At 42.7% G+C, this 27071-nt stretch overlaps 2 protein-coding genes across 2 annotated transcripts in view; one reads left to right on the forward strand and one right to left on the reverse strand.

Moving 5' to 3' along the window:
• wrap73 (WD repeat containing, antisense to TP73) overlaps positions 1-7913 on the forward strand; it is a 99003-nt gene extending 91090 nt beyond the window's left edge. Inside the window, exons 10-12 of the mRNA XM_078425676.1 lie at positions 4553-4678; positions 5873-6064; positions 6175-7913. Coding sequence (XP_078281802.1) covers positions 4553-4678; positions 5873-6064; positions 6175-6284 — 428 coding nt within the window. The 3' untranslated portion in view covers positions 6285-7913. The remainder of the gene's footprint in view (positions 1-4552; positions 4679-5872; positions 6065-6174) is intronic.
• A 695-nt stretch (positions 7914-8608) lies between these two features.
• tprg1l (tumor protein p63 regulated 1-like) lies at positions 8609-26035 on the reverse strand. The gene is made up of 5 exons (XM_078425677.1): positions 25723-26035; positions 20923-21014; positions 19145-19321; positions 11260-11413; positions 8609-10913 (listed from the first exon to the last, which is right to left on the reverse strand). The coding sequence occupies exons 1-5, from the start codon at positions 25972-25974 to the stop codon at positions 10719-10721; spliced, it is 870 nt and encodes a 289-aa protein (XP_078281803.1). The 5' UTR covers positions 25975-26035; the 3' UTR covers positions 8609-10718.
• Between the last annotated feature and the right edge of the window lie 1036 nt (positions 26036-27071).

Below are 27071 nucleotides of genomic sequence, written 5' to 3' on the forward strand. Positions count from 1 at the left end.
ATTTTTACATTGATTGAGGAAAATCAATCCTCTTGATTTTGAGGAACAAGATTATTATTCAGGTTTTTACACCAATACACTGTTCTTAACAAAAATCTACCCATCATGTGAAACCTTAAAAATAACAGATATAAATTAGATAACTTCAAGACCGAAAGTCAAAAACGTTTTTCATGACAGACAAATTTTCATCGTTTTACCACCATTTTGGACAGCAAAAATGTGACATAAAAACTCTGCCACATTCATGAATATTTAATTCACAAATAAACTTCATGTGGCTCCTCATACATATACGTTTTGATAATGATCTAGGGAAATATCTTCATCAATACCAGGAGAAAAATACAGTAACATGTCTTGTATTCCGCCTAGCAAAGTTCCGGTAACGGTTGTTGTGCTTGGTGTCCATTGTCACAACGACTGTTATTGGGGTCGGTAAGTTAAACCAGGGAGGCTCCAAACCTACTGCTTTTCACAAACCCCCAACGAGGTATCCTATGGTAGTAGTGATTTTGGGGTGAGTTAATTATTTTTTCTTATATTCAAATTTAATATATCAAAAACATCGTGGTATCAAAAACACAACGAACGTTTATGATATATTTTTCAACTTTTAAAAGTGAATTAAAACATTTTGGGGGGCATAAATTGGTCATCAAAACTAAGAAAGAGCCAATCTTCAGTTTGGCAACACAAATCGCTAACTTCATTCCTTCGTGTCAACTTCCGGAAGCTCCACAACGACCGTGACAGAGACAAAAACATCAGACCCATTTCAGCTACAAAGCTGTTACAGTGCCTGTGTGAATACTGTGTGACTAAACTTTCCCCTGCAATCCCTGAACATGAAATTACTTCAAGCAGGTCACAACAACAGTTTGAAGAACAAGGTATTTTATTATATGTATGTATCAAATACGACTTGGTAATTTATTTCAGACTTTTCTTCGGACTGAAGAAGGGCCTCAACTCTCAACAGAGCCTTTCCAGCACTCTGTGAAACATCACTTACCCACGCTCTCCAGAGTCGCTGCCCGACCTGCCGAGCCACTCCAGCACTTTGCTAAACGCCACCCATCTTTGCTCTCTAGACGCTGCCTGACCCGCCGAGCCACTCCAGCATCCCGCGAAACGTCACCTATCCATATCCTCCAGAGATGCTGCCCGAGTCGCCGAGCTACTCCAGCACTCTAACGTCACCTATCCATGTTCTCCAAAGATGCTGCCTGACCCGCTGAGTTACTCCAGCACTCTGTGAAACGTCACCTATCCATGTTCTCCAGAGATGATGCCTGACCCACTGAGTTAATCCAGCACTCTGTGAAACGTCACCTATCCATGTTTATACATGGTCCCCCCATTTCAGGGCACTATGTTTGGGACACATGGCTTCACAGGCATTTGTAATCGCTCAGGTGTGTTTAATTGCCTCCTTAATGCAGGTATAAGAGATCGCTCAGCACTTCGTCTTTCCTCCAATCTTTCCATCACCTTTGGAAACTTTTATTGCTGTTTATCAACATGAGGACCAAAGTTGTGCCAATAAAATTTGCCTTTACTTACAAATGAATCCAAAGATACAATGTATTGTAACGTATGTTTTTCTTACGTAACGCGCGTCGCGGTGTCCACTCAGATGGATGCAGTGTTCTACTACATGATCAGGTGAATGAAGTGGAAACGGTGTTTGCAATTTTATTGTTCCATGTGGTATTCATAAACATAGAAAGGAATAAGAAATACGTGCACTTACTGTGCCAACCGGGTCACTGGTGGACACCACGTGACAACCGTTACACAAAATGTATTCGTGTATTCTGATGCCATTTTCGGAAACTTTACATCAATATGCTATCTTTTCCTATATTTTTTGTTGATACTACGTTAGTCATGAACCCAATGAAGTGCTTGTCAACTTTTTTGAAGGAATTTGAAATTTGTCCCCTTATGTCAAATTATTGTGTGCCAGTATTGTAAAAATACACATCGCATTGAGCCGTACTTGAAGGACTAAAGCAAGGTTGTTTAAGCTTTCATACTGGAAGCCATCTTCAGGTTTGTGTGCACGGTATCTTAGTTATACAGCATGGAAACCGGCCCTTCGACCCAAGCCGTATATGCTGACCAAGATGCCCCATCTAAGCTATTCCCATGTGCCCAAGTTTGGCTCATATCCCCTTCCTACCCATGTACAGTGCCCTACATAATGTTTGGGGCAAAGATCCATCATTTATTTATTTGCCTCTGTACTACACAATTTGAGATTTGTAATTTAAAGAAATCACATGGGGTTAGAGTGCACATTTTCAGATTTTATTAAATGTTATACATTTTGGTTTCACCATGTAGAAATAACAGCTATGTTTATACATAGTCCCCCCATTTCACGGCACCATAATGTTTGGGATACATGGCTTCACAGGCGTTTGTAATTGCTCAGGTGTGTTTAGAAACCTCCTTAATGCAGGTATAAGAGAGCTCTCGGCACTCCAGTCTTTCCATCACCTTTGGAAACCTTTATTGGTGTTTATCAACATGAGGACCAAAGTTGTAAGTCAAAGAAGCCATTATGAGACTGAGAAACAAGAATAAAACTGTTAAGAGACATCAGCCAAACCTTAGGCTTACCAAAATCAACTGTTTGGAACATCATTAAGAAGAAAGAGAGCACTGGTTAGCTTACTAATTGCAAAGGGACTGGCAGGCCAAGGAAGACCTCCACAGCTGACGACAGAAGTATTCTCTCTATAATAAAGAAAAACCCCCAAACACCTGTCCGACAGATCAGAAACTCTTCAGGAGTCAAATGTGGATTTATCAATGACCACTGTCTGCAGAAGACTTCATGAACAGAAATGCAGACTCTACACTGCAAGATGCAAACCACTGGTTAGCTGCACACATAGGATGGCCGGGTTACAGTTTGCCAAGAAGTACTTAAAAGAGAAACCACAGTTCTGGAAAAAGGTCTTGTGGACAGATGAGACGAAGATTAACTTGTATCAGAGTGATGGCAAGAGCAAAGTATGGAGGAGAGAAGAAACTGCTGAAGATCCAAAGCATACCACCTCATCTGTGATGGGGTATTATGGCCTGGGCATGTATAGCTGCTGAAGGTACTGGCTCACTTATCTTCATTGATGATACAACTGCTGATGGTAGTAGCATATTGAATTCTAAAGTGTATAGACACATCTTGTCTGCTCAAGTTCAAACAAATGCCTTAAAACTCATTGGCCGGCGGTTCATTCTACAGCAAGACAATGATCCCAAACATACTACTCAAGCAACAAAGGAGTTTTTCAAAGCTAAAAAATGGTAAATTCTTGAGTGGCCAAGTCAATCACCCGATCTGAACCCAATTGAGCATGCCCTTTATATGTTGAAGAGAAAACTGAAGGAGACTAACTCCCAAAAAAAGCATCAGCTAAAGATGGCTGCAATACAGGCCTGGCAGAGCATCACCAGAGAAGACACCCAGCAACTGGTGATGTCTGTGAATCACAGACTTCAAGCATCACTGCATGCAAAGGATATGCAGCAAAATACTAAACATGACTACTTTCATTTACATCACATTGCTGTGTCCCAAACATTATGGTGCCCTGAAATGGGGGGACTATGTATAAACACTGCTGTAATTTCTACATTGTGAAACCAAAATGTATAAAAATGGCCTTTATTAAAATCTGACAATGTGCACTTTAACCACATGTGATTTTTTTCCATTACAAATCTCAAATTGTGGAGTACAGAGGCAAATAAATAAATGATGGGTCTTTGTCCTAAACATTGTACACTTGTACCTGCCCAAGTGTAAATTAAATGTTGTTATTATACCTGCCTTAACTGCCTCCTCTGGCAGCTCGTTCCATATACTCACCACCCTCGGAGTGAAAAGGTTTCCCCACAGGTTTGTATTAAACCTTGCCCCTTTCACTTTAAACCTATGCCCTCGGTTTCTTGATTCCCTACTCTGAGTAAAAGAAGTTTTGTCTTAATGATTCTGGTACTAATGGATAACACATTAAAGCACAGAGCCCATTGCCCATGTGCAATGAAATCATGCAATCGTAAACACTGAGGTGTGCCTTTATTTTTCTCATTTGAAGAGACAAGCCTCCCACCAAGTTCTTGCCCACACACTCCCACGTTCCCAAAACTGAAGCCATTGCGCCTCCTTTCTCTAACTCAAACTTACATCGTTTTATTCTATTTCTGATCTTCACAATCTGAATACAAACACCTCCTCTGCTGTCGTTGCTGTCCAGAATTGTAGGAGACAGCACAGGAAATCCTTTAACCTTGTGGGAAGTAGAATACCCACAACATATTTATTTACTGAGCCATAAATTGTTACTGGCCAAATGTTTTAGCAATGCACCAGAGTCCAGCTATCTCAAGACCATAGAAATGTTGTTGTTCTGGTAATTTTAAAGATCCCAGCACATAACTTTGCTTTTCCCTGTGCCTTTTTGCAGGTTTTTTTCTGCTTTAATTAAAAAATTACATTTATCTTTATTTTACTGATTTTCCTTTTTTGTTTCAGATGAGATTTGCCAGCCTCCTGTTCAAGTCCCTATAATAAAGCCTGATCCAGATCGAGCAAATCCCAAATTAGGTGTCGGAATGATTGCCTTCAGTCCTGACAACCGTTTCTTGGCAACCAGAAATGGTAAGTTAGTAGAAGCAGCATGTTGGGTTAAAAATAATTTTAGTAAAGTGGTGTAGCACCAGAGACCCGGTTCGATCCTGACTACGGGTGCTGTCTGCACGGAGATTTTACGTTCTCCCCGTTACCGTGTGGGTTTTCTCAGATCTGCGGTTTCCTCCCACACTTCAAAGATGTGCAGTTGGCTTGGTATAAATGCAAATTGTTCCTGGTGTGTGCAGGATAATATTAGTGTGCGGGCATCGCTGGTCGGTGTGGACTCGGTGGGCCCAAGGCTTGTTTCTGCACTGTATCTCTAAACTAAATAAGTAAATAAAGTAATATTTGCTTTGCAGGGGATGTGCATTATACTGTAAAAATGTATTGCCTTTTACTATTCGGCTGTGTTTACCATTCAGTGGATGACAATGGGTACTCTCTGTGGCATGGGAAGAAATGCTGAGATGAAGTTATCCTTGGAGTTTTTAGCATATCTCTTGTTATTTCAGTTCTCATTCATTGTGCATGAAGATGCAGACCTTTGTGTTTGTCTCTTTGGAATAAGGCTGAGGTTGTTCATTTGCTGTATATTTTTGTTGCACTACTAACATTCCCTGCTGTTGAACTTTTGGGAGGCGAACTTTGAGCATTGTCTCATTTCTTATGATCATTAAATACTCTCATTATCTGATATAAAATATATCTTCCCCTACAAAAGAAGTAAAGTGTTTTTCACACTATTTCTTAATATTTTATGCAGAACTCTCAGCTGAAGGATATTTGTTAAATTTGGACGTTTTCAACACTTTGTATTCCTTTTCAATGCACCATTTGTTTTGGATGCTGAACTAAACCTTTATAATTCACTTGCCAAGTTGCATAATTTTTTTAAAGGAAATTATTTTTACTCTGGGAGCCAATTCAAATACATAATTACTTTAGTGTTGATCCAAATATGACCCATTATCATCGCATCATAGTCCTATCCCTACCAGCTCTTATAACTGCATTTGTTGGTTCTTTAGCACTGCTGATAATAGGACAGTGAAATTATTCCGATTGCCTATTTTTTCAATGTATATTTTGTTTATGTTTACAGCTTTCTTTGTAGCTTAAAGAATTGGAATGATCTTGATAAGCCTAGTTTATAGCATTGCCTTCCCTAACTATTAATCCTAATAACAGCATAATTCTTATATCATTTTTTCATTTTACAAGATAACATGCCAAACACCGTGTGGATATGGGATGTTCAGAAGCTGAAGCAGTACGTGGTTTTGGAGCAAATATCTGCAGTGAGAAGCTTCCAGTGGGATCCACGCAGAGCCCGTCTAGCCATCTGTACTGGCAGCAACAAGGTGTACCTGTGGTCTCCTGCAGGATGCCTGTCTGTGCAAGTGCCATCTGAAGGTAAAGAGGACAGTCAATGTGTACTTTGTGCTTTCTCAGCTAATATTACTTTGTGGAGAACTTGCTTTTTTCTCTTGGTACCTAAAATCTGAATTCTGTTCTTTCTGCAGGAAATTTCCAGGTTTTATCATTGCACTGGCATCCCAGTGGAGACTCTCTAATGCTAATGAGTAAGGATCAAAAGTGTGTGTGTTATTTGGAAACTGTAGATAAAAATTAACAATGCACCATGTGCAAAGATCATTGTGGATCTAGCAACCGTTCCAATTCCTTTAAACAAATTGAAATTAAATGTGAAAATTGTGCATTTACTGTTTTTAGAGATATTTGGTACCAAATCTATTCTTAAAAATAATTGCACATATTCAATCAAACCAGTAAATCTCATTTCTTGACTGAAATATGTTTCTACCTTTAAATTTGGATCCCTTGCAAAATGAGTAACATTTTCCTAAAACTGATGCTGAATGCTAGCATATTCTAGTTATTAACCAAGGAAAAGAAGAACCAACTTGAACAAAACAATCCCACGTTGTGTAATTGTTTTTGAATTTGATCTCTTCGTTGAGAATTTGCAATTAAAAGATTTGGTATTTCTTTTAAAACTCAACCAACACAATACTTTGTTGATCTTGGAGCATCTTGTGCAAGTGAAAGGTAAAATGTAAAGATGATTTTTATGAAACAGAAGACGTATGTAGTTTTCCAAAGATACAAACTTTCCTTGATTAGGGTCTTATGCAACTCTATCAATGAAAATTACAGATCCTTTATTGTACTTTTCTGTGATAGCAGTGCGTTTGTCCATCTACGGGTTGCAGCTGGATGTTTTGCCGTGTCCTATGACATTGTTTTTAAAAAAATAATATTTTTTAAATTCTTGTTATCATAAAAGCTTCATTATGCAATCTTGTTCTTAAATTATTAAGTCTTAATTTATCTAGTTCTTCAAGATTTTGTGTTCCATTCTTTGCTGCTGCAGTACATGAATTGGTGCGAGGCCATCATGGATGCACTGTAGGCCATTTTGTTCCATTGTCCTTCCCTGCATGAACTGATTGTGCTGGAAAGCAACAGAGTGCAGTGCCCAGAAACAGACATTCCTTTCCATTTTCCAGCAGTAACCTTCACTGACTTAAAATCTTAATGTTTAAAGTTTAATTAAAATTGGCTTCAATCTACTGCTTTATTTGTAGGGCGGTCAGGGAGTTCCTACTTTGTACACCATTTAACCAAGATATGTTATTGGGTTTGTTAATGGTACATTTTAATTATCACATGTTTTAAGCAGTTAAGTTTGAATATTATCTGCACAAACATATGCACTTGAGCTGTTCACTGTTATACTTTAATTTGAAGTCCTTGCGTTGCAAGGAAATAAAGGATTCATCACGCCAAACAGATTGATATGTCAAGTGCACAAATCTGGTCTTTTAATTGCTGTACACTTGGAGATGTGATTGCCCAATAATAGATGCCGTGAATCATTGAATCTTGTTGTTTGTAAATATTTGTTACATTTGATTTATTTTCTATTAAAATTTACAATTCTATATTTACCCGTATATTATCGCTGTGTTATAAATTTATAATCTGGGCAATGAGCTGAGGTTTGGAATATTGCTAGGATTTAAGGAATAAATTAATAACAACAGATATTTAATCCAAAGTAAATTGTCACAATAACTCCCAACTGCAACTCATGATAAAATATTTAATGATTAAGCAAGATGTTAAATGTGGCTTGTACGGTATCTAGTTTCCTGTTTATAATTTCTTAGAAATTCTTGTTGCTTTTATTAAACAGAAAAGCCTTGTTGGATGAATATCAGTGATTGCAATTTAAAAAAACTCTCCCCAGGATTCCAGGGTCACCTGCTACTCCATTGTAAATGTAAATTCGGGCGGCACGGTAGCGCAGCGGTAGAGTTGCTGCTTTACAGCGAATGCAGCGCCGGAGACTCAGGTTCGATCCTGACTACGGGTGCTGCACTGTAAGGAGTTTGTACGTTCTCCCCGTGACCTGCGTGGGTTTTCTCCGAGATCTTCGGTTTCCTCCCACACTCCAAAGACGTACAGGTATGTAGGTTAATTGGCTGGGTAAATGTAAAAATTGTCCCTAGTGGGTGTAGGATAGTGTTAATGTACGGGGATCACTGGGCGGCACGGACTTGGAGGGCCGAAAAGGCCTGTTTCCAGCTGTATATATATGATATGATATGATACATTCTAAAACCTAATGTGAATACAACATGGGCTCTTGAGTTAACCTCTGAGTCATGTTGTTGAATGCTTTGAAGTCCAAACAGATCATATGGATGCCCTGTATCCTCTCTACTGAGATATCCTCAAAAATACATTTCAGGCATAATATCCCCTTCATGAACCTATGCTGATTCTACTCTCAATTTTTCAAATGTGCCTCTGTCACTCTGATTTCAACAGATTTCTGACCATAGAAGTTGGGTGAATTGGCCTATAGTTACATGCTTTTCACATTTGTTCCTTTTTGAATGAGAATATCAAGATTAACCACATACCATGTTCCAATAATTGTCAATTTTATTAGCATATGTGATAGCTTAGAGAAATGGTTACAAAATACTAGAATACAGTTGAGATAACTGCTAATGAATGTAGTTTGCAAATGTGCCACTTTCTATATCACCCGAGGCATTGAACTAGCTTGTAACAGTACAATTCTGTACATTGCTTATGTCAATGTTGGGGAGGCTAATGACCCCCCCTCCCCATTTCTGTGCATTTACATTTTTCAGTGAAATGACTTTGTAGGCTGGAATAATTTGGTTAGGTGCAGTCAGTGAGTGGTGTCAAAAACTGCACAATGTGTATTTGTAACAATGAACTATTATAGCTGTTACATTTTGTGGAAATGTGCTTTGTTGCCCCGTTGACTGGCCTGGTGATGGTTGTAGGCATGTTCTGCAGCTGCTCAGAGACATCCTGAAACCTAGCACCAGGGAGGCATTACACCATGCTACCACAGAATATCCTGTGTCCCTAACTATTCCTTTGGCTCTGCCCAACTTCACCCTTCTCCGCTGCGCCACGGTACCCAAACTACTATACCTGTTTTGGAGAGGAATGGCCACAGGAGATGACTGCGCTCTCTGCCTACTCCCTTTCCTGGTGGTCAACCATCTACTCTGCCTATGTGACCACCTCTACAACACGCTCATACCGCCAGATGAGCCTGACGTCGTCCAACTGCAGGTCCAGTTCCCTAACATATCAGTAAGAAGCTGCAGTTAAACATTCGTCCTGCAGGTGTAATCCTCGGGAACATTGGAAATGCCCCTGACTTCTAACATCGTGCAGGAGGAGCATCCAACTATCCCACCTGCCATCTCTACTGCACTCAGTGCAAGGGGGTTAGAAAAAGAATCACACACAAAAAAACAATAGACTGCCATCACCTTGTGCTCAGCCTCCTTGCTGAAGTCTTTTGAGCCAAAGCCTCAGCACGTGCCCTCAAAGCACTTCAACACCCAGCCTCTCTCTCTCTCTCTCACACGGCTCCTCCCAATAGACTGCTCTGCTACACCTACTCTTATTTTTTTGCAGGGCCTCAATGAGGTCATCCAACTGCTCCCTTTTAAAATCTCCCACTATTTCAGAGCTTGAGATCGAGTGCCTTCAGGGGCTCCCTTTGATCGTATACCAGACCACACAATTGCTTCTGTACCATAGTATCTGGTGATCAGATGGTAGTATGGACAAAATGCAGTAGTGCATGCTCAGTAAATACATCCAGTAGAAGTTTCCTTTGGAAGTAATGGTTAAATCGGTTACTAATTCATTCACAGATGTGGGTGTTACTGCTAATAATGGCATGTTATCCATCTCCAATTTCCCACTGAATTAAAAAGCCAGCTAACTGCACAATGCTGAGAAAATGGGTCAGACTAGATGACAGATTCCCTTCCAAGAAAGATTTTAATGAATAGCTTCACGTTTAAAATTCTGGATTCAATTACCAGACATTAAAATCCCGAACTGTGATAAGATTCAAACTCAATGATCCAGGCATCTTGTTATCAAACAATTTCACTGCTAGGTGACCGACTGTAATTGTTTTGTGATACAGCACCTGTACACTCAATGCCTGTGTCAGACTGTCCTTCAGGACAACATTACACTTTGGGTTTAAATCAACCTGGCTTTTCTTTGGAAAAAGTCTACTTCTATTTGTGGTATATTTGAACCAAAATCCAAGAGGTGAAAGAACATTAACTGTTCCTTTTACTTTCCCCTTTAACAAAACACAGGTGATATAAGAGCAAGCAATTAAAAATGACCAGTTTCCATTAGTTACAAAAACAAGCATAGGAAGCAAGTCCATCAATAAACAGTAACACATACGATACAAGCAGGACACTACTAATCATTTTGCAATTGCTGTGCTGCATTTTGCTGTATATATGTAATAATATAGAAGCAATGTTCTTAAAAGTAAAAATTGCACCACATGCTACAATTCCGTGTGCTCTTCGGGAAGAGTGCAATCTCCCCCAGTTTATCCAACTTCACAACATGCACCCAAAGCTGTCTGCTTCCTGACTGAAGATTGGATTAATGCAAATTGAAAGGGTGCAGAAGAGGCAATGTAGAATACCACACAAGCTCAAACCCTTTAAAATCCTATTGTTCCCCTTGACATTGAATAGCCCAGTTTAGCTTCATTGTTAATGAAGGACATTATCCCGACATAGGTCTGGATGAGAAGAGGCCGCTCCAAGATCAGCACGCCGTTGGCCCGGCCGGGCAGTGGTGCCTCTTTGTGCGCCTTCTTCACTGCTTGGATTAATTGGGTCTTAAAGTTCCCCAGCTGGAATTTTATATAAAAAAAAGTAAAGTCAACTCATTTCAAAACAGACTGAACAATGTATTTTGAGATTTAATAGTGAATTATTGCAATTTGGTATTGGAAGATTAATGAAAAATTACAATTACATTACAATCACATAATTTCATGCAAGTTTTCCAGCTCAAAAGATTTATTACAGTTCAGAAACCAGAACACGGAATCCTTATCTCAAATTATAGTGCCCAGGCAATAGGCCATACTGTATGGCCAAATACAAAAATGGCCTGTACCACAGAATTCTGAGTCTTTGCACTAGCACATTAATTTGAGATGTCTTGACCACACGAAATGGCTGATCACTTCTTACCTGGCAGAGAGATGCAATCTTCTCATCTGCATTTGCCATGGGATGTTCAGTGAAAGTGGCATATGGCATGTCAGTGGACCATGGATTCCAACGATTAATAAAGGATGGTGTTTCCCGTTTGTCCCACTGAACACGAATACCATGTCCCTCTCTCCTGTAAAACCAAACAAGTCGAATGATACCTCCACTTTCTGAAGACTATTTGTGATTTCATGCAAAGGTAAATCATAGACTCACAACTTAAACAACAATTAAGGAACTAAGTGGTTTCATAGATTCCAAGCTAGTCTGTGGGCACAAAGAAAGGATTCCAAAACAGAACATCGTGTGACAGCAGGTATCTGAGGAGGAGAGTAATGCTCAAAATTAGACACTCCAGATGTACAAGGGTTTATTTTGGTAACGTTGATCTGTCCTCTTTCAGTGATTACAAACGTTTGCATATCTATTCTTGGGATATGTTGGACAGCAACACCACATTTACTGATTCAGTATTGAAAGGCAGGTGCTCTCTTCAAGTCATTAAGAGGTCAGTGATCACTAACATTTAACCAGAATGAGAATGTGCAGTCAAATATTGATTGCGCCAGACTTCAATTTGAGATTCCTTTCCAGGCTCTGACAGCTGCAAGAAAAAGCAAAACCAACCACACACACATAGCCTTTTTCAACTTCTCTAAAACCCTTCTGACTCGATCAATTATGTGTACACATTTATGAGATAGGTTTCAGTGTTAATTTACTAAGGCAAAGTACCAGATTTTAACTTTCCAAAATGAACTTCAAATTCAGTTGTCAGGTTTGCAAATGATGTACCACAACTAAGCACTTTTGATTCACTTTGTACTGCAAACTTATTGGTAATGAAAGGTAGGCACAAAATGCTGGAGTAACATTGGGACAGGCAGCATCTCTGGAGAGAAGGAAGGAATGGATGACGTTTCGTGTTGAGACTCGACCCGAAACGTCACCCATTCCTTCTCTCCAAAGATGCTGCCTGTCCCGCTGAGTTACTCCAGCATTTTGTGCCTATCTTCGATTTAAACCAGCATCTGCAGTTCTTTCCTACGCATTATTGGTAATGAAGATCAGTTCCAGTCCCATTGGAAATTTCTGAAGGCAAGATGCAATATTCTGAGGACTAACCAAAGTGTTGGGATACATATGTATGGTTGGTATGGGCTTGTGTATGGTTGGTATGGGAATGTGTATGGTTGGTATGGGCTTGTGTATGATTGGTATGGGAATGTGTATGGTTGGTATGGGCTTGTGTATGGTTAGTTTTGCTCTTTCTTGGAGCTGTTATTTTGTGTAGACACCATCCACAGTGTCTGTGACCTCTGATTACCGCTGTCAGGCTTATCTCCAAAGTCCAGGAAATGTTGAACGTTAGAGGGCATAGCGATAAGATGAGAGGGAGGAAGGTTTGTTTTTAACAGAGTAGTGGGGGGTCTGGAAGACATTGCCAGGGGTGGTGGTGGAGGCAGATACAATAGTGGCATTTAAGAGGCTTTTAGATAGGCACATGGAAGTGCAGGGAATAGAAGGATATGGATCAGGTAAAGGCAGATGGTATCAGTTCAGCTAAGCATCATGTTTGGAACAAACATTGTGGGCCAAAGGGCCCATTCCTGTACATTATTATATTCTATAATGTTTTCTTGTTTGATACTGGTCTTTACTGAGATTGGTTCTGGTGTCGACCCATTGATTAGGATTGTGGCTTGCATGCCACCACAAAGCAATTGCACATTGGAAATATTTGAAAAGGCTGTTCCACAGTCCACATAATTGATCGAGCCAGAAAGGTTTTAGAGAAGTTGAGAAAGGCTATGTGAATGGTTGGTTTTGCTTTTTCTTGCAGCTGTTACTTGGTGTAGATACCATCCAGTGTCTCTGTGACCTCTGATTACCACAGTCGGGCTTGTTTCCTTTCTAGGGGTGTTAACGATTATAGCATCTTTGCAGTTCTCTGGTAATCCTCTTCTGAGATGCAGGCAATGAGATTGTAGATTTGTGACAGAACTTCCTCACCCTTGACTTTTCAGTTAGTGGTAATCAGAAACTGGTGTAGGTTTAATGTTGTCACTTGTACCAAGGTTTGTTTTTTCAGGCTATCCAATATGATCAAATAATGCTATATATGAATACAATCAAGTCAAACTCCAGTACAATAGATAGAGCAAAGTGCAAGATACAGAGTGCAGAATATGGCAGTCATATATCCAAATAACAGCAGTGAAAAACAGCGTGCTTGAAGGCTGAGCTCCACACCATTGCTGACTGGCTGAATGGCCCTGCAGGACCAGGATCCTGGGCACATCTGTGCCACTGTCCTAAAACACAAGATTCACGGAGAGATGCTGAAAAGCACCTGCCTCTTCCCATAACGGCTGCCACCCCTTCATGAAGATGAAATTCACCATGACCTCTTCAATGCCCCATAGAGCATTTGACTGATTTGCAGAAAAGGATGTCTGAAGATAAAGATCTCAGGTGCAATACATATCCCAAATTCAGAATTCCCATCAGGTAGCATTGATCCCTGTACATCTACATATTTTTGAGATATGGACTAACCATAGCAGACACCTTAAGGCAATGGAAATGTTACTGCTTTACAAAATCCTTTGCTCACTGCAAGATAAGTGAAGTAACATCATATCTTCTTCCAAGTCAACATTTCCAGCATCAAGGCCCTAATTACATTCAGACATTCATCCACATGGTTTGAATTCCTGACACCAGACTCTCAAAGCAGAAACTTTATTAAAAGCTCAGTCCCAGTAAAAGATTACTAGGCATATATGATGATTCAAGGATGTGCTCAAAACCTCCTTGGAAAAAGATGCAAAATCCCCACTGACTCTTGGAAGTTTGAACCCTCGGTGATCAAAATGAAGGCAGTTCAGAGGACAATTTTGAAAACGATCATCAGTGGGAGCACACAGAATGAACAGAGTGCCATCTTACATGCCCATTAGGGACTTCCTTTTTTAATTTCAAAAATAAACTTTATTCAGAATAAAATGTATACAAAACAAAATTTGTAAAAACTCTACATGTGTTAGTGCCTTTACTTTCAATGGTGTCATACTCTAGCGTTCACATCTTTAAACAGAATACTCTCACCACTCATGTGCCCCCCCTGGGGTGATCGATATCCCTTCCCTTATTTTAGGGGTGTTCTCACCGGACCACCCCTCAATGTGCGGCAGCGGAAGGACCCTAGACCGTGGTCCCTTCAGGGTCCTCCTGGCCCATCTCTAGAAGAGTTCCCACTGGTTTTGTGGGTTCTGAGGTGGCTGATGAGGCTTGAGTGGTAGTACGTCATCCTCGATCCTGAGGAATTGCCTGAGAAATTAATAACTTTTTCTGAACTGGAGGGGGATCAATATCCTTGAAGGACGTGCAGGGAAAGATGAAGGAATATGGTGATGCAGGGAAGTTTGTCAGTGCCACTTGGGAGTGTTTAAGCTAGAGTGGCAGGGGGGTCGGAACAAGAGTAGCGGGAAATTGGAAGGAGTGATGGGAAGGTAGAGATCAGGATCAGTGAGACTCAAAGGACAGACAGGGCAAGGTGAAGAAATACGGTGATGCTGATGGGTGGAAGTGTGTTTATTTCTATGCAAGGAGTACAGTGGAGAAAGCAGATGAACTTGCAGCCTGGGTCAGTGCTTGGGATTATGATGTGGCCATTGACAAAATGTGGCTGTGACAGGGACACGACTGGCAGCTCGAAGGTATCACAAAATGCTGGAGTAACTCAGCGGGTCAGGCAGTATCTCAGGAGAGAAGGAATGGGTGACGTTTCGGGTCGAGACCCTTCTTCAGACTGATGTCAGGGAGGCGGGACAAAGAAAGGATATAGTTGGAGACAGGAAGACAATGGGAGAACTGGGAAGGGTGAGGGGAAAGAGAGGGACAGAGGAGCTATCTGAAGTTAGAGAAGTCAATGTTCATACCACTGGGGTGTAAGTTGCCCAAACAAAATATGAGGTGCTGTTCCTCCAATTTGCGGTGGGCCTCACTATGACAATGGAGGAGGCTCATGACAGAAAGGTCAGACTGGGAGTGGGAGGGGAAGTTGAAGTGCTGAGCCACCGGGAGATCAGGTTGGTTAAGGCGGACTGAGCGAAGGTGTTGAGCGAAACGATCGCCGAGCCTGCGTTTGGTCTTGCCGATGTAGAGAAGTTGACATCTGGAACAGCGGATACAATAGATGAGGTTGGAGGAGGTGCAGGTGAACCTCTGCCTCACCTGGAAAGATGGTTTGGGTCCTTGGTTGGAGTCGAGGGGGGAGGTAAAGGGACAGGTGTTACATCTCCTGCGGTTGCTGGGGAAAGTACCTGGGGAGGGGGTGGTTTGGGTGGGAAGGGACGAGTGGACCAGGGAGTTACGGAGGGAACGGTCTCTGCGGAAAGCAGAAAGGGGAGGAGATGGGAAGATGTGGCCAGTAGTGGGATCCCATTGGAGGTGACGGAAATGTTGGAGGATAATTTGTTGTATACGCTGGCTGATGGGGTGGAAGGTGAGGACAAGGGGGACTCTATCCTTGTTACGAATGGGGAGAGGGGGAGCAAGAGCGGAGCTGCGGGATATAGAGGAGACCCTAGTTAGAGCCTCATCTATAACGGAAGAGGGGAAGCCCCGTTTCCTAAAGAATGAGGACATCTCTGATGCCCTAGTATGAAACACCTCATCCTGGGCGCAGATACGGCGTAGATGGAAGAATTTGAGGAAGGATATTCTTGCTATTGAGGGCGTGCAGCGTAGGTTTACTAGGTTAATTCCCGGAATGGCGGGACTATCATATGTTGAAAGACTGGAGCGACAAGGAATTTAGAAGGATGAGAGGAGATCTTATCGCAACGTATAAGATTATTAAGGGGTTGGACACGTTAGAGGCAGGAAACATGTTCCCAATGCTGGGGGAGTCCAGAACAATAGACAATAGAGTACCCCGTTCCTGCCTCCACTGCCTTCTGAGGCAGAGAATTCCACACCTTCACCACTCTCTGACTGAAAAAGTTCCTCCTCATCTCCGTTCTAAATGGCCTACCCCTTATTTTTAAACTGTGGCCCCTTGTTCTGGAGGCCAACAAGGGGCCACAGTTTAAGAATAAGGGGTAGGCCATTTAGAACTGAGATGAGGAAAAACTTTTTCAGTCAGAGAGTTGTGAATCTGTGGAATTCTCTGCCTCAGAAGGCAGTGGAGGCCAATTCTCTGAATGCACTCAAGAGAGAGCTGGATAGAGCTCTTAAGGATAGCGGAGTCAGGGGGTATGGGGAGAAGGCAGGAACGGGGTACTGATTGAGAATGATCAGCCATGATCACATTGAATGGCGGTGCTGGCTCGAAGGGCCGAATGGCCTCCTCCTGCACCTATTGTCTATAATTGGGAGTAAGAGATAGACGTTTTACAGGAGACAGGATGGGAAGAAATGTAGTCAATATAGATGTGGGAGTCAGTAGGTTTGCAGTAGATGTCGGTCACTAGTCTGTCTCCTGTGATGGAGATCCAGAAACGGTAGGGAGATATCGTAGATGGTCCAAGTATATGAATAGCAGTAAAAGGATAAGTCCAAGTCAGCATGGATTTATGAAAGGGAAATCATGTTTGACTAATCTGTTGGAATTTTTTGAGGATGTGACAAGTAAAATGGATGAAGGGGAGCCAGTGGATGTAGTGTATCTAGACTTTCAGAAAGCCTTTGATAAGGACCCGCACGGGAGATTGGTGACTAAAATTAGAGCACATGGTATTGGGAGTAGGGTGTTGACATGGATAGAGAATTGGTTGGCAGACAGGAAGCAAAGAGTAGGAGTAAACGGGTCCTTTTCAGAATGGGAGGCAGTGGCGAGTGGAGTAATTAGGGGGTATTAACTACAGGGAGAGGTAGGACAGACTTGGATTAATTATTTGAATTAACAAAATTCACAGCATAGTGACAGGGTGAGAGGTGACTATATGGACTATCCTGTGTCATATTAAACTGTAATTAGCAATAATTGGTGGTAAAGGTACTTCAAAAGCTAGGAAACATGAAGAATTGTGAAATACAAGTAAGTACTTTGCCTAATCTTTTCTTCATATTTAACATTTCTTGCATCAAAGGGAGACACATTTACTTCATCCACTACTGTCGTTATATTTTACGCTCCACATTCTCGTCATTTTCTGGGTCAGGAAATTTGTCTGAATTCCTTGTTGAAATAAAATTAAGAACCTCCCTTCCATGGACTACCGACCTCCCTTCCAATGACTCCAACTGTACATTACGCTGCCTCGGCAAGGCCAGCAGCATTATCAAGGACGAATCTCACCCCGGTCGCTCCCACTTCGCCTCTCTTCCACCAGGCAAGAGATACAGCAGTATGAAAACGCATACCTACAGATTCAGTTTCTTTCCAGCTGTTATCAGGCAACTGAACCATCCTACCACCAACTGGAGAGCAGTCCTGACATCGACCTCATTGGAGACCCTCGGACTATCTTTATCGAACTTTATGTTGCACTAAACGTTATTCCCTATATCCTGTACCTATGCACGGCTTGATTGTGATCAAGTATAGTCTTTCCACTGGCTAGATAGCACACAAAAAAAAAAAAGCATTTCACTGTACCTTGGTACATTTGGCAATAAGCTACACTAAACTAAATGTTATACCCTTTATCCTGTATCTGTACATTGTGGACGGCTTGATTGTAATCATGTATAGTTTTTTCATTGACTGGATAGCACATAACAAAAAGCTTTTCACTGCACTTCAGTACATGTGAAAAATAATAAACTAAACTTGATTAATTAGTGACTTTCTTTACATTGGGACTGATTTTTCATTGCAATTTGTATTAGACCGTAACCCAATGTAGATCTTTCAAAGCACTTATAGACAATAGGTGCTGGAATAGGCCATTCGGCCCTTCGAGCCAGCATCACCATTCAATGTGATCATGGCTGATCATTCTCAATCAGTACCCCGTTCCTGCCTGACTCCGCTATCCTTAAGAGCTCTATCTAGCTCTCTCTTTAATGCATTCAGAGAATTGGCCTCCACTGAGGCAGAGAATTCCACAGATTTACAACTCTCTGACTGATTTTTTTTTCCTCATCTCCGTTCTAAATGGCCTACCCCTTATTCTTAAACTGTGGCCCCTGGTTCTGGACTCCCCCAACATTGGGAACATGTTTCCTGGCTCTAACGTGTCCAATCCCTTAATAATCTTATATGTTTCAATAAGATCCCCTCTCATCCTTCTAAATTCCAGTGTATACAAGCCTCGTCACTCCAGTCTTTCAACATATGACAGTCCCGCCATTCCAGGAATTAACCTAGTGAACCTATGCTGCACACCCTCAATAGCAAGAATATCCTTCCTCAAATTTGGAGCCCAAAACTGCACACAGTACTCCAGGTGCAGTCTCACTAGGGCCCTGTACAACTGCAGAAGGACCTCTTTGCTCCTATACTCAACTCCTCTTGTTATGAAGGCCAACATTCCATTGGCTTTCTTCACTGCCTGCTGTACCTGCAAGCTTCCTTTCAGTGACTGATGCACTAGGACACCCAGATCTCTGTATGTTCCCTTTTCCTAACTTGACACCATTCAGATAATAATCTGCCTTCCTATTCTTACCACCAAAGTGGATAACCTCACATTTATCCACATTAAACAGCATCTACCATGCATCTGCCCACTCTCACAACCTGTCCAAGTCACCCTGCAACCTCATAACATCTTCCTCACAGTTCACACTGCCACCCAGCTTTGTGTCATCTGCAAATTTGCTAATGTTACTTTTTCATCTGCAAATTTGCTAATGTTACTTTTGACTTGTGCAGAAACATCTGAAAAAAATATTTTGCCACACTACTCACTTATTCAAAGACTTTGGTGGAAAAAGAAACTCTCCAATTGAAATGGTATCAACTGCGTTCAGTGAAATGCGCATAACTTGTCGGCAAATGAGGCTGATGAAGTCATATTTACAGAACAGCAGCGATCGCTCAGTGATCAGCACCAAGCGCTCCTTCTCGTTATTCCAGTGGTCGATCCTAGGACACAAAGGGAAAATATGACGTTCATAATGTCCAGACAAATCATTCAACGTAGGAATATTAAACTCATCTTTTTCCCCTTATGTGCCTCACTTTTTCATGAGTTCATATGTCATAGGAGCAGAATTAGGCCATTTGGCCCATCACTTCTACTCTATCTTTCAATCAGGCCTGATCTATCTTTCCTTTTTAACTCCATTCTCCAACCTTCTCTTCCTAACCTTTAACACGCTTACAAGAACTTATCAATTTTGCCTTAAAAACATCCATTGACTTATTCAGAAAACATAGATAGAAAACATAGAATACAGGTGCAGGAGGCCACTTGGCCCTTCGAGCCAGCACCACCATTAATTGTGATCATGGCTGATCATCCACAATCAGTAATCTGTGCCTGCCTTTTCCCCACATCCTTGATTCCACTAGCCCCTAGACCTCTATCTAACTCTCTTTTAAATTCATCCAGTGAATTGGCCTCCACTGACTTCTGTTCCACAAATTCCACAAATTCCCAACTCTCTGGGTGAAAATGTTTTTTCTCACCTCAGTTTTAAATGGCCTCCCCTTAATTCTTAGACTGTGGCCCCTGGTTCTGGACTCCCCCAACATTGGGAACATTTTTCCTGCATCTAGCTTGTTCAGTCCTTTCATAATTTTATACATCTCTATAACATCTGCTCTCATCCTTCTAAACTCCAATGAATACAAGCCCAGTCTTTCCAATCTTTCCTCATATGACAGTCCCGTCATTCCGGGGATTAACCTTGTGAACCTACGCTGCACTGCCTCAACAGCAAGGACGTCCTTCCTCAAATTAGGAGACCAAAACTGCACACAATACTCCAGATGTGGTCTCACGTGGGACAACTGCAGAAGGACCTCTTTACTCCTAAACTCAAATCCTATTGTTATGAAGGCCAACATGCCATTAGCTTTCTTCACTGCCTGCCGTATCTGCACGCTTACCTTCAGTGACTAAAAGTAATCTCAAAATGTATTCACTTTCAAGATTTGACAGACCAAATAACCAGCTGATCGTCCTCTTCTGCATTTAGTAATGTTTGCTTTTGCGTTGGATGGATCATTTGCCTTTGCCAACAAGTGCCTCCACCTAAAGAAATATGCACGATTCAGCAATAAGGTTGTTTCCCAGCTGAGATCTGAATTGTAGGAAGACCCTCTGTTTGAATTACATTATCAAGGTTATTAGACTGGAACAGACATGGGGGATCTGGGAATACTATCCCAACTGAGCAATAGCAAATGAATGTAGGATTCATCTGCGCATCTAAGTGCTGATCCCTGAAGGCATTTCCTCAATGCTAAAACATATTTGCAGCACCTAAACCTTGGCCAAATTAGTTACTGAAAACACAATTTAATACCACAAAAGAAAAGTGGACAGGCATCAAATAGAATGTAATGGTGACGTTTTCCCACTGGATGGTACAATCACAAATGCTAGATCCTACATATCATTCCACTCAACAAGCAATGAACAAACATAATTATGCAACACTTTTACTCTCCAAATGCAAATGAAATCTGTAGCAATCAACTACATCGCAAGTGAGAAGATGGCAATTCTCTGCACTTACTCTGTGAGCAGCCACACACTCTGCACTCCTCCATCCTCCGTCGGCATGGCAATAGATCGGATATCTAAAACTGCTTTTTCAATGGTCCCTGGCTGGAAGGAGAGAGGATCAGTCAGAAGTAGTGCCAAGAAAACTGAGTGACAGGTTACATGTTGGTTAACAATATCACAGCATCATTAGCCTCCCATATTCACTTAAAGGTTTCTATCCAATAATATCTGGGCAAATGAAGCTTTCAAGACAGATTTAGTAGACTCACAAGTTCTATGAGCAGAATTAGGCCATTCGGCCCATCAAGTCTACTTTGCTATTCAATCATAGCTGACCTATCTTTCCCTCTCAACCCCATTCTTCTGCCTTCTCCCCATAATCCGACACCCTTACTAATCAAGAATCTGTCAATCTCCACTTTAAAAATATCCATTGACGGCCTCCACAGCCTTCTGTGGCAATGATTCACCACCATTTGACAAAATAAATTCGTCCTCATCTCCATTCTAATGGTACATCCTATGCCCTCTGGTCCTAGACTCTCCCACTCGTGGAAAAATCCTCCGCATCCACCGTATCCAGGCCCCTCACTATTCGGTAAGTTCTCCCCTCATCCTTCTAAACTCCAGCGAGTACAGGCACAGTGCCTTCAAACGCTCATCACGTTAGCCCAATCATTCCTGGGATCATTCTCGTAAATCTCCTCTGGACCCTCTCCAATGCCAGCACATCCTTCCTCAAATATGGAACCAAAACTGCTCACTTTTTCTCCAAATGCGGTCTGACCAGTGCCTTAGTTTCCTCTTAGGGAGTCAATTTCCCTCCTGGCTCAGCATTACATCTCTGTTTTTGTTTTTATATATTAGCCCTCTTGAAATAAATGCATTCCATTCGTTTTCCTATCTACCGATTTTTGTGTAGTCAGCACACAAACTGATCTGGAACAACAGGAGGCAGGCAACTAGCGCACAAACAGATGCAGGTCTTCCAGGATCTAAAATCAGGGCAGACTACACCCAACATCCCCTTGTTCTCTGAGAAAGGTGCACAAATTCCAAACTATGCCTAAGCAGCTGCTCTTTGTTCTTTGAGGAAAGGCAGCAGTAGCATTTTGCAGAATAGTTAGTTCATCTCTGGTTAAGAGGCATTCGACCCGGAACTAAATAGTGATTAGGATAAAAACAAGAGATAATCACACCATAATTCGCCCTTAAAGGCCAATCAATAATTCAAACAGAAATTATTCTTTGAAATATTCCTAATCTGATCTACAAAGCCACTGCAGGGATGGGTAGAGATTAGGCCAATTTATTTCAAATCCACAAACTGCAATCACTGAAGAAGATGCTACCAGGAGGTGGCTGTCTTCATGCTTAGTGAGTTCAGCTGCCTTTTCTCTGCCCAGGTTTTGGTGTATGGTTTAAAAGATATGGGTAGTAAAATTATATGAATATAAACCTGAGAGGTAGATGAGCAATTCACTTTCGAGAGATAGACTTATACTGCAAGGAGACAGGCCCCTCAACCCTTTCCTTGTAGAACTAAACATTGTAATTGTGCCTAGCTCTACTACTTCCTCTGCAAACTCGTTCATATACCCAACCCGTCTGTGTGAGAAATATGCTACTCGGGTCCCCTTCAAATCTTTCCCTTCCTACCGTAAACCTATGTCCTTTGGTTTTAGACTCCTCTATCCTGGGACAAAGTGTAAGTTTCCTTATCATCGTGACTTTTCTGCACATAGAGTCCATACAGTATGGAAACAGGCCCTTTGGCCAACTTGCCCAGCCAACAATGTCCCAGCTACACTAGTCCCACTTGCCTGAGCTTGGTCCAAACGATGGGATAGTCCCAGCCTCAACTACCTCTCTGGCAGTTTGTTCCATACACCCACCACCCTTTGTGTGAAAAAGCTACCCCTCGGATTCCTATTAAATCTTTTCCCCTTCACCTTGAACCTATGTCCTCTGGCCCTCGATTCCCCGACTCTGGGCAAGAGCACCTACCTGATCTATTGCTCTCATGATTTAGTATACCTCTATAAGATCATCCCTCATCCTCCTGCGCTCCATGGAATGGAGACCCAGCCTACTCAACTTCTCCCTATAGCTCACACCCTCTAGTCCTGGCAACATCCTCGTAAATCTTTACTGAACCCTTTCAAGCTTGACAATATCTTTCCTATAACATGGTGCCCAGAACTGAACATAATATTCTAACTGCAGTCTCATCAATGTCTTATACAACTGCAACATGACCTTCCAACTTCTGTACTCAATACTCTGACTTATGAAGGCCAAAGTGCCAAAAGCCTTTTTGACCACCTTATCTATCTGCCACTCGACCTTCATGGAACCATGCATCTGCACTCTTAGATCCCTCTGCTCTACAACACTACACAGAGGCCTACCATTCACTGTGTAGGTCCTGCCCTTGTTCGAGATCCCAAAATGCAACACCTCACACTCCTCTGTATTAAATTCAATCAACCATTCCTCTGCCCACCTGGCCAATTGATCCAGATCCTGCTGCAATCTTTCACAACCATCTTTACTATCTGCAAAACCACTCACTTTTGTATCATCAGCAAACTTGAGAATCTTGCCCTGTATGTTCTCATCCAAATCATTGATGTAATGGACCCAGCACCAAACTCTGAGGCACACCACCAGTCACAGGCCTCCAGCAATCTTCCACCATCACCCTCTGCTTACTTCCATAAAGCCAATTTTCTATCCATTCAGCCATCCATGTACACAACATCAACAACTCTGCCCTCATCGACCTTTTTGGTCATGGCTTCAAAAAAATCAATCAGATTTGTGAGACACGACCTCCCACGCTGACTATCCCTAATCAGTCCTTGCCCATCCAAATGCCTGTATAACTTATCCCTCAGAATACTCTCTAGTAACTTTCCAAGTACAGATGTTTTCACCGGCCTATAGTCCCAGCATTTTCCCTGCAGCCCTTCTTGAAAAGAGGCACAACATTTGCCACCCTCCAGTCTTTCAGGACATCTCCTTCATCAATTTGTACTAAATCTCTCTCTATATCAATATCTATATCTCTCGTTTCCCATTCCCCTGACTAGGTCAAAAGAAGGGTCTCAACCCGAAACGTCACCTTTTCCTTTTCTCCAGAGATGTTGTCTGACCTGCTGAGTGACTCCAGCATTTTGTGCCTATCTTCCATTTAAACCAGCATCTACAGTTCCTTCCTCCAAAAAGAGTAACTATCCACCTTATCTATGTCTCTCAGATTTTATAAATCTCTAAAAGGTCACACGTCAGCATCCTTTGTTCCAGGGAGGTGAGTCCCACCCAATCTACTCTCTGTATAACGTAAGCCCTCTGGTCCCAGCTGGACCCATCAATTCTTGTCTTTTCCAAAGCAGAATTGATACAACATCAAAACTCAAAAAGATCAAGCAGTATATTTTGGCTAAATATAGGATATATAGTTTAGCGATACAGCATGAATACAGGCCCTTGGCCCACCAAGTCCGTGCCGACCATCGATCACCCATTCACTCTAATTTTATGTTATCTACAAACCTAGACATCTTTGGAATGTGGAATGAAACTGGAGCATCCAGAGGAAATCAACGTGGCACAGGGAGAATATGCAAAATCGACAGACAGCACCCGAGGTCTGGATCAATCTAGGGTCTCTGCCACTGTGAGGCAGTAGCTCTACCAGCTGTGTTATCTTTGTGGAGCTGCAATAGTTATATTGCTGAACTTGTATTCCCGGGGTTCTCACCTAAAACATTCTGACCTATCCATGTTCTCCAGAGATGCTGCCTAACCTGTTGAGTTACTCCAGCATTTTATTTTGCACCCCAGGGGGTCTGGACCAGTCCAAATTCCACCCGTTTGAATGGGGTTGAGAGGGAAAAATAGATCAGCCATGATTAATTGGCAGAACAGACACTGCTTCCATATCTAGTATAAGAAAATAACTGCAGATGCTGGTACAAATCGAAGGTATTTATTCACAAAATGCTGGAGTAACTCAGCAGGTCAGGCAGCATCTCGGGAGAGAAGGAATGGGCGACGTATCGGGTCGAGACCCTTCTTCAGACTGATTGCTCCACTGCAATTTCTCCTCAAGTTCTCCTCTGCTCCTATATCTTATCATTTGATTTTTTTTTTCATTTATCATTTGAGAACCTGAATTCAATTTTAAGCATCTGGAGTTAAGATGTAACAGCATTGAGAAAAAGTGACAATACCCGCTAACCGTACCCAACCTTTACTGTATAACTTTGCCATGGCAAGTGAAGGGTCATGACCCAAAATATCACTCATCCTTTTTCTTAGATGTTGCGTGACCACCTGAGTTACTCCAGCTTTTTTGTCTCCATCTACAATTATCTACTGTCTATCTACAGTCTGAAGAAGGGTCTCGACCCGAAACGTCACCTATTGACTATTCCTTTTCTCCAGAGATGCTGCGTGAATCGCTGAGTTACTCCAGCGTTTTGTGTCCATCTAGTTTGACAATGCCTGTTTGACTGAGAAACTAAATGCATTTGAATTAAAACACATATAATTCTAAATACACAAGTAGTGAGGCAGCTATGGATTTAGGGATTCAGTGGCAGCCATTTGATGTAGATGTAACGCAAGCATGGATAAAATGAACATAAATAAGGTAATCAGACAGGTAAACATAGATATAAATAAACAGGAACAAATAAAGGAGACACACGATGCTACAAATGAAGGCATGGCAATTGGTCTTTAACGCACTGACTGTCACAAACAAATGCAGAGCGGTACTTATAGGTTGAGCAGCCGTTACCCTGAACACGAAGTAGTCCTTGATCCTGGCCTGTAGCGTGGGATCCTTCACACTGATCGGAGTCAGGGTCTCGGCGCTGTAGGCCGCGCTGCCCGGCCCGCTGCCCGACGCCCCGACCCCTGCCTCTGCCTCTGCCTCTGCCTCTCCCGCAGCCGCCGCTCCGCCACCCGCTGCCGGGAAGCCCGGGGCCGCCAAGCCCTCGGTCGGCAGCACGGCCGCGTCCGGCTCCACAGAGTCGTTCATCTGCAGCATCGCGACGGGGCAGCGGCGTGTGAGGGCGGGAGATGGCGGCGTCAACAGCGCGGCACACCCGGAGCGGGGGGGGGGGGGGCTGTGGGCGGGGCCAGCGTGGGGGCGGGGCGGGGCTGTGTGTGTGTGGGGGGTGGATGGGCGGGGCCAGCGTGGGGGCGGGGTCAGTGTGGGGGCGGGGCCATGGTTGAGGGTGGGGCGGGACCATAGTGGGGGTGGGGCAAGAGTGGGGCGGGGCCAATGGGGCTGGGCTGGGGGCGGGGGCAGAATGGGGGGGCAGGGTTGAGGGCGTGGCTAGGATGGGGCGGGGCCAGGGTTGGGGCGGGGACCAGGGTTTTGGCCGGGGCTGGGATGGGGCGGGGCCAGGGTTGGGGGCGGAGCCCGGGATGGGGGCAGGGCTGGGGCGGGGCGGGGTCAGTCGTGGGGTCAGGATAGGGTCACTGCCAAAGATACTGGATGGTCACTGCCACTGCTCCATCCCTCTGCTCCAGAACACTTCACTGTGAAGGTCCTGCCCTGGTTTGACTTCCCAAAATGCAACGCCTTGCACATATCTTCATTTGCTATTCCTCCACAGACTTACCCAGCTGATCAAGATCCTGCTCTAAATCATCTTCACTAATAACGATACAACCCCACTTTAGTGTCATCTGCAAACTGTCTTTATCCACGGTTAAGAACAGAGGAAAAATGTTCCTCAAGGATTTTCACTAGCTTCATATAGTATAAGAAAATAACTGCAGATGCTGGTAGAGGGTGGTGAAGGTGTGGAATTCTCTGCCTCAGAAGGCAGTGGAGGCCAGTTCGTTGGATGCTTTCAAGAGAGAGCTGGATAGAGCTCTTGAGGATAGCGGAGTGAGGGGGTATGGGGAGAAGGCAGGAACGGGGTACTGATTGAGTGATCAGCCATGATCGCATTGAATGGCGGTGCTGGCTCGAAGGGCTGAATGGCCTACTCCTGCACCTATTGTCTATTGTCTAAATCGATTTATTCACAAAATGCTGGTGTAACTCAGCAGGTCGGGCAGCATCTCGGGAGAGAAGGAATGGGTGACGTTTCGGGTCGAGACCCTTCTTCAGACTCTTTTTCACTAGCTTCT

Source organism: Rhinoraja longicauda, chromosome 30 (assembly GCF_053455715.1).
Source record: "Rhinoraja longicauda isolate Sanriku21f chromosome 30, sRhiLon1.1, whole genome shotgun sequence".
In the NCBI taxonomy this organism is placed as follows: Eukaryota; Metazoa; Chordata; class Chondrichthyes; order Rajiformes; family Arhynchobatidae; genus Rhinoraja; species Rhinoraja longicauda.